This window comes from Paramisgurnus dabryanus, chromosome 2 (assembly GCF_030506205.2).
Source record: "Paramisgurnus dabryanus chromosome 2, PD_genome_1.1, whole genome shotgun sequence".
In the NCBI taxonomy this organism is placed as follows: domain Eukaryota; kingdom Metazoa; phylum Chordata; class Actinopteri; order Cypriniformes; family Cobitidae; genus Paramisgurnus; species Paramisgurnus dabryanus.
Window position 1 is genome coordinate 8,278,042 of NC_133338.1, and position 17,224 is coordinate 8,295,265.

A 17,224-nucleotide genomic window follows, 5' to 3' on the forward strand; every position below is an offset into this window, starting at 1 on the left:
CTCCATGTCCCCTTAGGGGCTCCGTAGGTTTTTGACTTTTGCGAAAAAGATTAAATGTGAATAATGGGAGATGGGAAGCATTTGTTGAATAAATTCTGACATAGCGAACATTAAACCCACGTGACTGATTCTGCACACCGCATTCAGCTTGGCAATTACAAGCTGCACTGCTAATAAATTTATAACTTGCCCAATCGTAACTTGATGCAGTCCTGTCTCCATTTTCTAAGCATGGCTTGATTTATTTACTGTTGGTTACTTGATTACCAATTCCATTGTTATTCGCTCTAACAACTTGAAGGAAACGCACCTATTTCGCACGTGTTTTTTTTTTTAATTTTGAAAAGATTCGCTTTACATTTGGATGGAAACCCCACTATTTAACAACATGCTATTTCTGACGACTCTATTAAAATATCTGGAAAATTTCGGAAAATAGCTTTATAGTAATTTTAAAGGCAAAAGTGCTCATAAAAACATAATATACATGAATACTTTTTAGACAATGAAGCCCTGTGTTGGCGTGATAAAGGTGCCCTGGTATCAGTACCAGTCGGGCGTGCTACATGCCAGCTCATAACTGTTGGGCATTAAAGCTGGCTTTTGCCAGGTGTCTCGCTTCACGCTACTGCAGCAGGTAGAGCGATAACTCCTCAAGTCTGGTGCTGCTACAAAGAGTGCGCTAATGTTAATGTAGCTTGGCCATTTTTCCAGACACATTTTGGTGTTGGCTGCCCATCATTGTTCAATCAAAAGGAGCTTTATGTTAGCAAAGAGATGAAGGGAAGTGATTGTAAAGAACCACGTATGAGTAGCTAAGGGTGAAACTTGTTTCTGTGGCATTCAGTTCAAAGCAATGAATTCATTTAAGTGATGTGTGAATGTGAAATGTTTTACAGTATGTTCTTTTCATGAATTTCACTAGACCTTCCCAAGTACACAATGGGAAAGGATGTTAGTTTGAAGCCTGGTTATGGTTTTAAAGTCACTGTTATGAAGAGACAACTGATATACCTACACAAGTAACATGTAGTTAATATTTGAAAAAAGTATTTAAATTTGGCACAAGAAGCCATTTCAAACATTAATTTATATGGGGAGGTGGAATATTGTAATAATTACTAGATCTTACATTTTTTTAATCTTGTTAAATTTGAACTATTTTAGATTTTGTCTGAATTGTGCATTCATGTCTAAAGATTATAGCAACCTGTGAAAATAACACATTGACATTCAGTGACATCAAACATGGCACAACACATCATGATAGGTACATCCAAATCGCACACTTATGCACTATTCTACACCATTTTCTAGTATAATTAGTGTAAGTAGTGTGCTCACCCTGAAAATACCAAGAAAATAAACTGCACTTTAAGCATTTGTGATTGAACTCACCTGTGACCCAGCTCGTGAGCGATAGTGAAAGCCAGGTTGAGTCCGTTGTCCTCCGCCAGTACACACTTCCTCTTGGCACTGCAGGTGCCGCCCAAATAAGCAATTCCTGTAGAAAAACCAAAGCTGAGATGATAATGAACAGTCAAAAAATCTGAACCACAATTTAATTCTTAATGGTGTGGTCACCATGACACTTATTTACTCTTTCCCCACCATTGACAAGTTAACTTGTCAATTAAGAGAAAACGCTTCCCCGCCAATGACAAGTTTTTCTGGCAATCCGTATTTGAGTACCAAGCGGTGCTCTTACCCAAGTTACAAAACCTGGAAGCAACCCCTTGTGGCAAACAAAAAGAAATCTATGCCATCGCTCTTAAAGGAACACACACACATTTTGGGAATTTAGCTTATTCACCGTATCCCCCAGAGTTGGATAAGTCCATACATACCTCTCTCATCTCCGTGCGTGCTTTAACTCTGTCTGACGCAGCCCCCACTAGCTTAGCACAAAGACTGGAAGTGAATGGCTCCAGCTAGCAAACTACTCCCAATAAGTGACAAAATAACGCGAACATTTTCCTATTTATGTGTTGTGATTTATATAATCACACCTTGTACAAATAACAAGGCCATATGAGACACAGCCATCTTTTAACAGTATTCATACTGGGAACTATATTCTCAGACGGCAAAGCTCTGCTACTTGGGCGGAGTGATTTGTACAACTCTGACCGAACTCTCTGCTCCTCACCAAGGGGCTTTTCGGGTGCTGTGAGCAAATCACTTCATCCAAGTAGCAGTGCTTCCCAGTATGTATACTGTTAAAGATGGCTGTGTCTCATATGACCTTGTTATTTGTGTACACGGTGTGACTATACAAATCATAACACATAAATAGGAAATGTTCGCGTTATTTTGTGACTTATTGAGAGCATTGGAGCCATTCAATTCCAGTCTTTGTGCTAAGCTAAGCTAGCGGGGGCTGCATCAGACAGAGGTAAAGCACACACAGATGAGAATAGTATGTATGGACTTATCTAACTCTGGGGGATACGGTGAATAAGCTAAATTCCCAAAATGTGGGCGTGTTCCTTTAATCTAATCTCTATCAAATGAAGGTAGGATGAAATGGTTTATTTTTGAAAGCATTAAAATTATTTGATATATTGTATGTTTATATATTTAAAGAATAACATTTTCTGGAAGGCATAAAACTTTTGTAAAAATCATAAAAAATGCTGCCGCTGGCAGGCAACTTAAAAGAAACGCTGACAGAGAAAGCGTTATTAACTAGAGGTCTAAATGTCCGCACTTCTATTGGCTTTAAAACTCAACTCTATTATTGTCACATCACTACTGGTTGCTGACTGAAAATGGTCAATTCACGTTGAAATTTGTTTTGTAAATGCAAAAAACCCTTTACACTGACTTGTAATTTGTAATCTGATCAAACCATAGCATGACTATTTTAATGTACTAGTTGTCTAAGCCAGTAGTTTTTAAACTTTTTCAGAGAAAATTGTGCCGCTTTGGGTGTGTCCTAACTGCAAATGAGCTGATCTCTGCACTAAATGGAAGTGTTGTGGTTGGATAGTGCAGATTTAGGGGCACTATTATCCTCTTCTGACATCACAGGGGGAGCCAAATTTAAAGGGGCCATGGCACAAGACTTTTTTAAGATGTCAATTAAATCTTTGGTATCCCCAGAGCACATATGTGAAGTTTTAGCTCAAAATACCTTATAAATAATTTATTATAGCATGTTAAAATTGTCACTTTGTAGGTGTGTTCAAAAATGTGCCGTTTTGGGTGTGTCCTTTAAAATGCAAATGAGCTGATGAAATTCATACACTGATCAACATGATGGTGGTTTGTTGCAATTAAAACTCAATTGTGCTTTTCTCTGCACTAAATGGCAGTGCTGTGGTTGGATAGTGCAGATTAAGGGGTGGTATTATTATAATAAGAGCTCCTTAAGGAGAGCCAAATTTCAACGACCTATTTTTTCATGTGCTTGTAGAGAATGGTTTACCAAAACTAAGTTACTGGGTTGATCTTTTTCACATTTTCTAGGTTGATAAAAGAACTGGGAACCCAATCATAGCACTTAAACATGGAAAAAGTCAGATTTTCATGCCATGGCCCCTTTAAGTGACCTATTTTTTCACATTCTTGCAGAGAATGGTTTACCAAAAACTAAGTTACTGGGTTGATCTTTTTCACATTTTCTAGGTAGATAGAAGCACTGGGGACCCAATTATAGCACTTAAACATGAAAAAAGACAGATTTTCATGATATGTCCCCTTTAAGTTATAAAATATATGCTTTTAGTTAGTAGCCTTATTTTTCTGAGGTTTAATTACACAGAATTCATGATAGGTTAATGTATTTTATAAAATACCATAAAACTGGGGCCCGCTGGCAGTTTGAGAACCACTGGTCTAAGCTTTATTGCAATATAAAAGCTTGAAATTACTTGCGTGTTGGTCAAATCAACTACAAATCCAATTTCACAGTCATTTATAATATGACACACAACTGACATGTAGTCATATATGTACAGTAAAATACTGAAATAATAAACAATACACTTGATTGTCTATGACAAATCTCATACACTGATAGCAAACTCATGCTCTTACAGTTTAAAAACACTAAATGAGGCAACAAATATGGCATCAGATGGGCTATATTACATCACAGACCAATGTGAAAATGTAAAGCAACTGGTCTGTGCCTGACGCTGGACGAAACTGAGAAATCAATAACAAAAAAGAAGTCTTGCCCAGATGCTATCATAAAAAATGTAAAACAAAAATAAAAATATGGTAAAAGATGTTTGTATATGTTTGTCTTGTTTCAGCGCTATTCCAATTTCTCTAGTAATATGTGCCACTTTTTGTATTGTTATGCTCGTAGATTAGAAACATGCTTTGACTTTGAGGAAAACTGAAATAATTGAAGATATGAAACGTTCAACGGGTCATATCCAATTGACGGTGTCGCACGCCAGCAGATGGTAAAGCTCCAGCTATTCCTACATGTATTATGATTAAAGGCAGTGGGGTGTAACTAACATACTGGAGTGAGCGCAGACAGACACGGCAGGTGTGGCTGTCATGCACTGATGTGGCATTTATATTACAAAAGCGTAAATCTGAAAGGACGGCTTCCTGTCAGATAGTTGTAGCACGTTTCTAATTTAGCGAAGCAATTTTTCTAATTATCATAAAAATAATGGCTGTCAATCAAAGAAAATCTTTAATCTGAATGAATGATCTACGTTGCTATAATGTTACCAGGGATATCAAATGGGTTCAAATTAGAGCTGATCCGATTACCAGTTTATGAACTTTAAAGCTTTGGTAATAATCAACACCGAATGTTCAAAGCTTCGGTTGGAGGGGGCTGAACATACTCTTTTTAATACAGGCAGAAATCTCTGTGTGTCTGTCTGTCTGTCTGTTTCCATTTTAATTATGTTGAGAATCGTTCATCCTATCAACTTCAGGTGTTGCTGAGAAGCAAAAGGGAGTGCAGTTTTTGCATTTTGGTGCAATATGGGCACACAACATGTTCAAAATAAACTTTTACACAGGCAGGGCTTAGGTCGGGTATAATATTAGTAGCCTCGGGTAATTTAAAATTAATGTGTTTTTGCAGAATAAACCCAAGAAGACCTGAACTATCTTGTGTGTGTGTGTGCATCGAGTCCTTTTCCAACCCCTCCTCTGTTTACATTGAGACAGACCTGTCAATCAATTTTGAATGCACATTTTAGTGAAAACCTTGGAGCCATCGACAGACAACAAATGAAATAAATGGAGCAGCGGGCCAAATTGGTTGCGAGGCTACAGGGGATTGTGTCAGTGTCGTTTAAATTCGGGTCAAGTGGGGTTAAAAAAGTGACATGGCCAGACACTAATACCATTAATACACATACCTGTCCATACACACAAGCACACAGCGAATCTTTGTTGGCAGAAGCAATGTTTGCTTGAATAATATACAGCTGGTTATTATCACAAAATGACACCAGTGATCTACCCGTGGGCCCACAGAGAAAACGAAGTGATATACAAGCACTTCACACATCTAAAGGAAAAGAAATGAGACTTGAAAGAAGATGATCTCATATGTTTTATGCAGTGCTACAGTAAATGTTGTTGTATTTAAAATAAACCCTGCTTGAGTTTTAAAGCCTCTTTTGTGATACCGAGGAGGACAGTGGATGACAAATTTGGAATCTCCGTCGTGGCCCATAAATTGTTGTTCCTTTAATGTATGCTTATGAAGTTTTATGGCTGATCGTAAAAATAATTCCCATGTAGAACCCACTGAAGATTCATTCAAAAGATCTGTGCTTGATCATTCTTCATTTTGGCAAGTATAATCTGTCCAAACTCTTTATTCTTCCCCAGCTATTTATATACTAATAATAAACAGTTTTAAATCAATCAAACATACTGTATCATTTAAAACATGAATTGCTTTGCCTGTTTAAAATAAAATGATTCAAACGAATTACACTGTATTCAATTTATATCAAGTAAATCATATTAACTCTTTCGCCACCAGCATTTTAAAAAAAAAGTTGCCAGCCAGCGCCAGCGTTTTTCATGATTTTCACAAAAGTTTAATGCCTTCCAGAAAATGTTCTTCTTTAAATATATAAACATACAATATACCAAATGAAAGAACAGACCCTCTGCTTTCAAACAAAAAAAAATGTTTCATCCTACCTTCAGTTGTTCTTTTGTAATTAGCTTTTAAATATGGGTAGGTTTCTGCAAAAACACCACATTTTGAGCAAAAAGCAGAGATAATTCCAGTTTTGTGACGGACTTTTCATAGAGATCCCATTCAGAGCGATCTTTAAAACAGACACGGACATGCAGCCGCTTGCCATAGGGCAATACTTCCGGGTTTAAAAAGATGTGGAAGGGCGCCACCTGGTGAATAATAGCGGTATTGCGGAAAGCCGGAAATACTCGTCACTGGCAGGGAAGCATTTTCTCTTGATTGACGAGATATCTCGTCAATGGCAGTGAAAGAGTTAAAACTGATTATAAGAAGAATATAAAGATGCCCCAACCCTAACCACGCCCCTAAACCTTAAAATTACAGGGGCAAAATCACAAAAAGTAAAAATTTTTACAAAATAGCCACTTTGTAAAATACTGTATGTTTTAATTGCCGTGAGTTTGTGTTGGAAACTTCATAAGTAACCTGCTTTGAAATGCGAAATTTCACAAAGCCACTCTTTATTTATATATACACTCCTTATAAAATCACCGGTTAAATCATAACCTACTAATAGGCTCTGGGATAACGAAACTGGATAGGACCGCTTAAAGGACACATACAGGTATTATGCCTTTTTCAAGATCCCGATGTGCCTAAAATGTGTCTGTTATACAGTCCTTCCAAAAAAAGTTTTTTTGTGATTGTTGCAAACAAAAATCCTTGATCTTGCGGCACGTTTTCTTAAAGGAATAGTCTACTCATTTTCAATATTAAACTATGTTGTTACCTTAACTAAGAATTGTTGATGCATCCCTCTATCATCTGTGTGCTTGCACGTAAGCGCTGGGGCGCGCTGCGACACTTCGATAGCATTTAGCTTAGCCCCATTCATTCAATGGTACCACTCAGAGATAAAGTTAGAAGTGACCAAACACATCAACGTTTTTCCTATTTAAGGATTTAAAAGGGTAACTATATTGTATGGCGGAACAGCACTTTTGGGAGTACTTCGACTCGCCTGAAAAATCCGCTCCCCTTCTCCCTCTCATAATGGGAGAGGGAGGGTGTTACTGCGCCGAGTCGAAGTACTCCCAAAAGTGCTGTTCCGCCATACAATATAGTTCCTCTTTTAAATCCGCTCAGAAAAGCGTTACGTTTTATTTTGTACCACCAAACTTGCTCGTATAAATACTCGTCTTAAATAGGAAAAACGTTGATGTGTTTGGTCACTTCTAACTTTATCTCTGAGTGGTACCATTGAATGAATGGGCTAAGCTAAATGCTATCGAAGTGTCGCAGTGCGCTCCAGCGCTTACGTGCATGCACACAGATGATAGAGGGATGTATCAACTCTTCTTAGTTAAGGTAATAACATAGTTTAATATTGAAAATGAGTAGACTATTCCTTTAAAAAATGCGATGGAATATGCAGGATATTTATGCAATTTTATCCGATGAAAACAGCATGCCCAACGAGCCTGCTTTGGTTTAATGGAGATTAAAAAAGAAGGAGAGGTTCATGGCTCAAAATTCACTTTTTTATTTGGTAGCACTGGTGCTTCCAACTTTAAAGAGTTAGGAGCACCAGCAAAAATTTAGGCGCATCCATCCAAAAATTTAAAAGCACCACAACTACAATGTATATGTTAATAGATTTATTTTATTATTACTATAATTATTAGTATAGTATATAATAATCTAATTATTATTTAATATAAATTAATACGCAAATACTGTTGAAATAGTAGAGCAGCAATAATAATTTAACAATTACAGGTAACATGATTAAGATTACAATAAAAGAATCTAGCAAACACGTAAAAAACTGATTAAATGGGACATTACAAAAGTGACCTTAATATAGAAGGCTAATATACATTGGTATTGATAACTGCATTACCAAAATGCTATTACTACTAAATAGGCAATGTTTTAAAAAATACAACAAAAACATACCATCAGCATTGTCATGTTCCACATCAATATGTGTTCTATTGGACAAGCTTATTTAATATATTCATGACTATAGCCAATGGTTGATTGCCAGAAATGATCATGGGTGTATCCTTTTTCACATATGGAGTGATTGGTGTAGGAACCTATAAGAGGCATTAGCGCCTTATGACGTGTTTCGAAGTTGTGACACTGATGATGGGCTAAGCCCGAAACGTTTGTCTTTGTGTTTGTTATGGCCTGTGAACACGATTCGGTATTTTAATACAGTTTTTGTATTTGATTCAGTCCCTGAGTGCGGTCTCTTTTTTACCATTATATTCATTTCCCTTGGAGTTACGCACCGGGCATATAATATAGACATTAGGCGCAGACGCCATTTTTTCTCACACATTTTGTCCTTTGGATGTTTCTGCTGCCACCACATTTTATAGTGGAGTATGTCTTCTTTTGCCGAAATCAGAGGCCTGACAGACGCACAAGCCCGCACTTTATCTTATACTGAAGCGGACATTGAAAATATACTGTTCCCTGACGCAGGATCATTATTTGTGATGAATCCTACCACAGAGGATTTTACACGGAATATGAAGCATCTTCTATTTAAAGAGGTGAGACTACAGCTCCATGGTATTACGCTGAGTGAATATGTTCGGTCTAAAAGAATCCCTAGAGGTTTACGTATACAAAAGGCACCAACATTGGGCTGCACCGATGATGAATTCTGCACTAAGTGGTGCGAAATCATGAATAAAGCCTCGCTAGATCTAATGGTTTTGATTATTGACCATACACAAAAGGAACTGACAAAAACACAGAAAGATATAGCTGAAATGAAGGAGAAGATCCAGACATCTATTGAACCACCGGCTTTTAAAACATTGGAAGATGAACTCAAGAGCATAACAGGGAAGTACAAGGAAGAGACGCACAAAATGAAGCTTAGTAAGTTACGAAGGGACACCATTGATTACCGTGATGGAAAGGTGTATCCTTGGCGTCTCCAGGCCGTTTCTTTTATGAGTAGGCCTAAGAAACAGGTACGTTTCAGGAATACGCAGGCTTTTACCTCCGGATCCAGCTCCGAATACCCTTCCGATTCAGATCAGGATTTTTTAAGAGAGGAAGAATTACGACAGAAGACTACCCCTCCAGTTGGGAAAACTTACCGCACAAGACAAAGAGGAAGACTCGAAGAGGCCAACGGGGCAAACATCACAGTAAGAGGAAAGGGAAGGAGGATACTCAATTGACAGATGAAAATTATATTCACAATCAAGAGCAATTGGTATTTAATCTTTCTGAAACACAACTGTCCTCATCTGAATTACGGGTTTTAAATAAAGGTTTATCGTATGTTCCTCCTACCCCGACGGATCCTTTTAAGCTTAAATTGGAAATGTTCAAGTTTTACAGATCCATAAAATTGAAATACTTTTTTTTACAAGGATAACACACGGGAATATGTCTCTTTGGATAAGCAACAATGCAGGCTGAAACCAAGAAGTACCTTTTGCCCCCCTGTTAATTGTGCAGCGATTACCACCTTTTGCAACTTGGTTGATGGTGATATTGATAAGATTCTATCTGGAAATGATGGCACGTATTATGGCAATGAGGAGCGGAGAATATAGTCCCAATTGGGTAAAAATCAAGACATCATTTGGAAACCAGCTGATAAAGGAGGGGGCATTGTCCTAATGGACAGAGTGCAATACACTTCGGAAATACAATCGCAGCTATCTAATGAAGTTTGTTATATGAAACTGGAACGGAATCCGACGGAGGACTTTAAACAAGATATCAACAACTTTCTACAAGACTCGTGTGAGAGAGGTTATATTACCCAGACAGAATTGAAATGTCTCAAGAAAGACCATCCTACCACACCAGTGATGTATGTTTTACTCAAAGTCCACAAAACTTTGAAAAACCCCCCAGGACGTCCTATCGTTGCGTGTAGCGACAGCCTGATGGAACCTATATCGCTATGTATCGATCGGATCCTTAGACCTCTGGTGGTGACGTTACCCTCTTATTTAAGAGATACAGGTGACTTTATTGAACAACTGTCTAAGACACGTATAGATCAGGAGATCCAGGATATTTATCTTATAACGATGGATGTGGTGTCTCTCTACACGAACATTCCACATGACAAAGGTATGATCGCTATGGAACATTTTCTGAATTTAAGAACTGATAAAAATCCCCCCACATTGTTTCTGCTGGAGATGATATCTATTCTGCTATATAAGAATTTTTTTCTGTTTGGAAATGAATATTATTTACAGAAACAAGGGGCTGCCATGGGCTCCAGATTTTCTCCTGATTATGCTTGTCTGTTTATGGGCTATTTGGAAGAAAGATATGTATGGAATAATAATCCTTTTTATGATAACATACTTTTGTGGAAGAGATATGTGGATGATGTATTTTGTATATTTAAGGGCACAGTGGAATTGTTTCATGATTTTTGTCCCACTTGAACAACATGGTGGACTCCATTAAATTCAGTGCGCTCATTGACGTGAAATCCGTTTCGTTTCTTGACACCACTGTGTTTTTGGAGGGTGGCACTTTATCGACCAGTTTATACACGAAGCCTACTGATAAGAATAGCATTTTACATGCTTCAAGTGCGCATCCGACATATTTAAAAAGAGGTCTTCCGTATACACAGTTCCTTAGAATTAAACGGATATGCACTAGGGAATCCGATTTTAATAACGAAATAAGGAAAATGTACAAACAATTTAGCCTGAGAGGATACCCGTCTACTTGGCTAAATGAAGCCCTGGAAAAAGTTCATAACAACGAAACTACTCTTAAGACGGTGAGGCGTGCTCCGGTAGTTTGCACTACCACATACACAAGACAGAGTTCCCTAATCAAAGAATCCATACGAAAACATTGGCATATACTCGGTAGTGAACCTATAGGCCGTGTTCTTTTTTCCTGAACTTCCTCTTTTTTCCCATTACAGAGCGAGTAACATCAGAGATTTTTTGGTAAGAGCGGACAGTTACAATACACATGATAACAGAGAGGGACGGCTAAAGAATATCTCCGGTTTTTTCCCATGTCGTACTTGCGCAGCATGCAGAAACAACACTCGAAAAACAACTTCTTTTACATGTTCGGTCACAGAAAGGAGCTACAAAATTAAACAATTCACTACATGTCGTACAACTAATGTAGTATATCTGATCACATGTCCATGTAAGAAACAATACGTTGGGAAAACAAATAGACCGATTAAAACACGCATGATTGAGCACAATAGTGCAATCAGACGTAAGAATGAGAAATCTTCGGTAGCTAGACATTTTGTTGAAGCTAACCATTCTCTATCTTCTCTTGCTTTCACTGTTATTGAACACATAAAAGCGGCACGTAGGGGTGGAGATATTGAAAATAAACTTTTGCAAAGAGAATGTTTCTGGATCTCTACTCTCAAAACCTTACATCCGAGTGGTATGAATGAAGAATTGGATTTTACATGTTTTTTGTAAGAGAAATATTTATTGATTGGTTACCTGTATGTATATATGCCCTGGTTTTTGCTCTGTTGTTCTTTTTCTTTTTCTCCTTTTTTTTGCTCTAGTATGGTATTATATGATAGATGGTTGACTATTGAGCATTATGTTTCACTTTTGTATTTTTCGCTTTTGGCTTATTTAGTTTTCTCTATGGTATTATTAGTGTATTTTGATATATATATATAAAACATTTTGGTTGTTTAAAAAATTTGGTTTAAAAATTTTTTTTTGTTTTCTTGAAGTTTATTATATTTTTGTCTCTCGTAGTACATTTTATCATGGTTGGGATTGATAGGATGTTCTATTGGACAAGCTTATTTAATATATTCATGACTATAGCCAATGGTTGATTGCCAGTAATTATCATGGGTGTATCCTTTTTCACATATGGAGTGATTGGTGTAGGAACCTATAAGAGGCATTAGCGCCTTATGACGTGTTTCGAAGTTGTGACACTGATGATGGGCTAAGCCCGAAACGTTTGTCTTTGTGTTTGTTATGGCCTGTGAACACGATTCGGTATTTTAATACAGTTTTTGTATTTGATTCAGTCCCTGAGTGCGGTCTCTTTTTTACCATTATATTCATTTCCCTTGGAGTTACGCACCGGGCATATAATATAGACATTAGGCGCAGATGCCATTTTTTCTCCCACATCAATATGGACCACAAGGATGTCAAACACTCTTTGACAGACAGGTCGGTGTCTCCATCAATAATGAACACATTTGTCATGACACTTCTTGTGTTTTCGGCACTTTCGCCATGTTTAAGCAAGGTCTGGCGCTTAAAATGTTTTGATTCCGCCACCAACGCCATTTTACAGGATTTACAGTAAACACAGTAAGTTACATCGAGCCATTTTCATAGCGGAGACACTCGAAATCTTTAAGCCACTCTCTCCGAAAGGTTTAACGTTAAGTCGTATTTTCCGGTGGTGGAGTCGCATTTGAATCTGGATCGGTGTCATTAATTACAGTAGTAACAGTGGCTGTAATCGGCTCGTTCTCGTCACGCTCGCCGTTCGTCTTTTCACATTTTCGCGCTTGATGTTCCAACGTAGCACGGCAACAAGGAATGATTGACGCTCATATTAGCCAATCTGCGGTCTTCATTAAACGCAAGAACTTAATGGTAACATTTTATTGGCTATGTAACCTTGGAGAGAACACTGAACCTGGGACAGCAGCACGCAGCATCAAAATCTAAATCAAGTCGCACCCGGTCGCACCCCAACAAAATGGGCAGTCGCACAAATGCTCTCAAATATATTTTAAGGTCGCACAGATTACATTTCGGGCGCATATGCGACCAAAATAGTCGCAATTTCGAGCCCTGGAGGTTGTTTTTATTGTAGGGTTGTTGTGTTCACACACTGCAAACACACATTTATGTCCAAATACCTTGTAAAAAGACACCCAGTAAATCGAATTGAATTCACAGTATCAAATTGAAACCGGATTAAAAAAAAATTATGATGGTTTTGTTACAAAGATATTAAAATATTTATTTTTGGTGTACACAGTCACAGTCACATACTACTACACTATTTGCTGAATAGATTATATATATATATATATATATATATATATATATATATATATATATATATATATATATATATATATATATATATTTAAATCAAACAATATTTGGAGGACCCTGTTTAAGACCCATGGGATAGAGTAAGATAATAACTTTGAATTCAGTAAGTACACATAACTTTTAAGATGCATATCCACAATGAATTACAGACTATTTAACATTTGCTAAAATCTTGTTCATCTGTTGCACAATTAAAAAAACGTCATTACAAATAGACTAAAACATCCAGTATGTTGAAAAAAAACGGGCCATTCCAATGTTTTTTTACAATGACCGGAATTCAATGATTAAATTTTTTTTCCTTGAATGCCATTAAAACAGCAGGTTGTTTGGAAAACAGATGTTGTTTGAAATTCCTCTATAGACTTTTATTCTTCATTTTTCCCCTTTTTATAACCATGCATACTTAGAAAAAGCTACAATTATCTCTGCTGTGTCTGTCATCGGATGATTTACCGTTTGAGGTCAACTAGGATCATATTTCTGTCTGCAAGTCTCTGCAGTCGTACTGTGCGGTGTAACGCGCTGTGGAAGTGGAAGTTATTTTAATAGCTCACTGTGAGTTGTGTTATCTGTAAAAGTCAAACCTGTAATGATTGTCTGGCTGATTAAACTACACTGACTTTATAGAAATAACTTTCATCGCATGAGCTTGCATACACATGATGTTTCTCATTCAGCTCCCTAGCTCATGAATCAGTTTGGGCACAGGTAAGGACCCTAGCTCACCTCACATTGGGACACTGTTCACTTATTTTCCCTGTCACATGGCTGCTTTTGTGTTGTGATAATTTACAGCTGTTATTCATCAACATCCAGCAAATCCAACATCTAATAACACAAATGCCGCTACATCCAAAAACCAGAGAGGGCGCTTTCATAGAAACTAAATATGCGCCATGAGAGAAGTACCATTACACAGCGATCTCCAGGAAATGAATAAGCATATATAATCGCTGACGACGCGTATGACTCAAACTCAATAATTTTAGATTGATAAGGACTTCCTACTGATTAAAGAGCAGTAGAACATGAAAGAGCTGTGCATAATATCATCTTTGCGATTCAGAATTGATATCGGACAGGTATTATTAGTGTGTAGCGTGAATTATTGTTACACCTTTAGCAAGAATGTTTAGGTAACATGTAACTTATGCCCCAAAAGAGTCTCTCCACGTCGGTGGCAAGTAATTCTGATCTAATAAAGCACCTCACGTCGCCACATGTTGCCACAAGATTTGTGCTTTCTCTTTAGTTTCCATTACTGTAGCTGATTACCCGCAGGCCTTTTTTTAAAAGTTGCCCGCCAGCATTTTTTTGTGATTTTCACAAAAGTTTCACAAAATGCCTTCCAGGATAATCAGTCCAAGGACCCCTTAATGGATAGAGAGGAGGACCAAGGACCCCCAGTACATGAATCAAATTAAACTGGATTTACATTCTTTGTTATGATTGGTAGGTTACAAATATATCAAATTATCTTTTTTTGTATACATAGATACATACAGTTGACTACATGACTACATTTATTTTAGTAAAGTTTATATTTTTATATAAAGGAACTTTCATTTCAATCAAGTTTAGTTTTTTATCATTTCTGATAAAAGCCTATTAACTCTTTCCCCGCCATTGACGAGTTCAACTCTTCAATTAAGAGAAAACGCTTCCCTGCCAATGACAAGAATTTCTGGCAATCCATATTTCCACTATTATCCAGCAGCTGGCGCTCTTACCTAACTTATAAATCCCAAAAGCAACCCCTTACGTCAAACAGTTCAAACTACGTGTATGTTTTGATCTCTCTGAATATGATCCCTAGCAAAAGTCCTTTTGTCCAATTTTATTATCTCAAAAAAAAAAGGGTATTTTTGAAGAAACGTACTCATATTTGAGAGGTGATAAAAAGAGAACAAATGAAGGTTTTTTCATATGATTGATCATAAAAAATGCTAGCGCTGGCTGGTAACTAAAAAAAAAAAAAAAACGCTGGCAGGGAAAGAGTTAATTTTTGTTTAATGCCTAATATTATCCCCTCCCCCCCCAAAAAATGAATTCAAATAATATTTGAAGGACACCCAGTAATACCACCACGGACCCCCATGGGGCCCTGGACCCCCTGTTGAAGACCCATGATCTAGTGGATAATCGCGGCATTACAGATTACTCGTCAATGGCGGGGAATGAGTTAATATTGGGTGCATTCAAGTTATTTGACATATTTTTATATTATTTTATAAAAATCCATCAAAAAATGTATCTATATACTAAACCGTATAAATATATAAATAAGATTATATTAAATTTTTTCTTAAAGTTTTAATATCTACATAACAAAACCTTTTATACGAGAGAAAGGGGACGGACAAATAATGTAAATTGTGGAAAAATATTGCCATTATTGAGAGTCCCCCACTGCTATAAAAGTTGTAATGGGTCACAGTAGTGCTGGGCGATAATTCGATAACGATAATTTTACCGGTATAAACTTTTTCGATAAAACGATAAGGACAGTTCGATAAGTGATCGATAATGTTTACGCACTGTGCGTAATGTTGCGCGAGCACTTCCGGATGCGGCACGCGCTCTTGGTTTACGATCACAGTGTCAGTTAGACTTGAAGGAGTGGAAGATGAGGCAAGTTATTCATTTATTAGTAGAGACCTATGATTTTCGCCATGCGGATGACGCGGACGGAATCACGGAACCCAAATGCGCGGAAACATTTTCTTGTGTGTTATGTTGGACGCGCAAACAGGGTTCGTCAAACACAGCAGACACATGAGGTGCAGTATACTGTACTTTCATTCAGCGTCCGCCTTGCACACACACACATCGGCACAGCTTTAAAAGTATATTTACAGGACATTCACAAATTCAGGAAACTGAGGAAAAGCAGCAGATCCAACACTGCAGTGAATATAGTGTTTGCGTATGTGCGCTCCCACAGCAACGTGACACTCTTGACATACATTTATCAGCGTGTATAGCTCGTATATGTATAACACACGCGTGATCACTGAACTAAGTTTTCTTTTTTGTTTAAGTGAACATAAACAGCTGTTACTCAGTATATTGAAACTTAAATCAGTCTGTCTTGGGTCTTAAAGTGACAGTGGTCTGCTGCTTTTGTGTCAGAAATGTGTTGATTTCATAACAAATAGATTTACATTTAATACAATACAGATGCATTAAAACAAGATTTTAGTATTTGTATTTGTCATGTTCTGAATATAAAATAGTTCAAAACCATTATTAAATGTCTGGTTTTTACAATTTTCATTCAGGAGCAAAAATCTGCCTTTAAATTTGACAGGAGTAAAGATTTGTTATTTATCATGATAATTATCGATATCGACTGATAAGGAAAACATTTTCTCGAAATTTTTTTGGGTCATATCGCCCAGCCCTAGGTCACAGCAAGTTTTTAAATTCAATAAAGATTGAAAAAATAACTGTGCACCAGTCAACTAAGAAATTATGACAAGAAACATTTACTACGAAATTAACTGGGATCGACCGCACCATAAACACTTTATTTTTCAATCACTGCGCAAAGATTCTTAGATTATTCTGCTGATTTTGGACATACAGATATGATTTATACAATGTTTAAAACATTAAAAAGTGTCTAGTGTTGAGCTTTCTGTAAAATTAAGAAAATAAACATGATCCGTGTTCTGTTCTCTCTCCCTCCGTGAAGTCCTTTCAGAAACGCTTCACAAAATTAATTTAATAATTAGTTACATTTATATAGCGCTTTTCCAGTGCTCAAAGCGCTTTACATATGAATGGGGGAATCTCCTCAACCACCACCAATGTGCAGCATCCACCTGGATGATGCGACGGCAGCCATATTGCGCCAGAACGCCCACCACACACCAGCTTATTAGTGGAGAGGAGACCGAGTGATATAGCCAATTAGTATGAGGGATGATTAGTAGGCCAATGGGCAAGTTTGGCCAGGATGCCGGGGCACACC

General features: G+C 37.3%; 1 protein-coding gene across 3 annotated transcripts in view; it reads right to left on the minus strand.

The window, feature by feature from the left end:
* Positions 1–17,224, minus strand: part of adamts17 (ADAM metallopeptidase with thrombospondin type 1 motif, 17) — a 216,145-nt gene that overhangs the window by 112,433 nt on the left and 86,488 nt on the right. For all 3 annotated transcript variants that reach the window (XM_073811891.1, XM_065294290.2, XM_065294289.2), the window contains one exon: positions 1,399–1,504. In XM_073811891.1, coding sequence (XP_073667992.1) covers positions 1,399–1,504 — 106 coding nt within the window. The remainder of the gene's footprint in view (positions 1–1,398; positions 1,505–17,224) is intronic.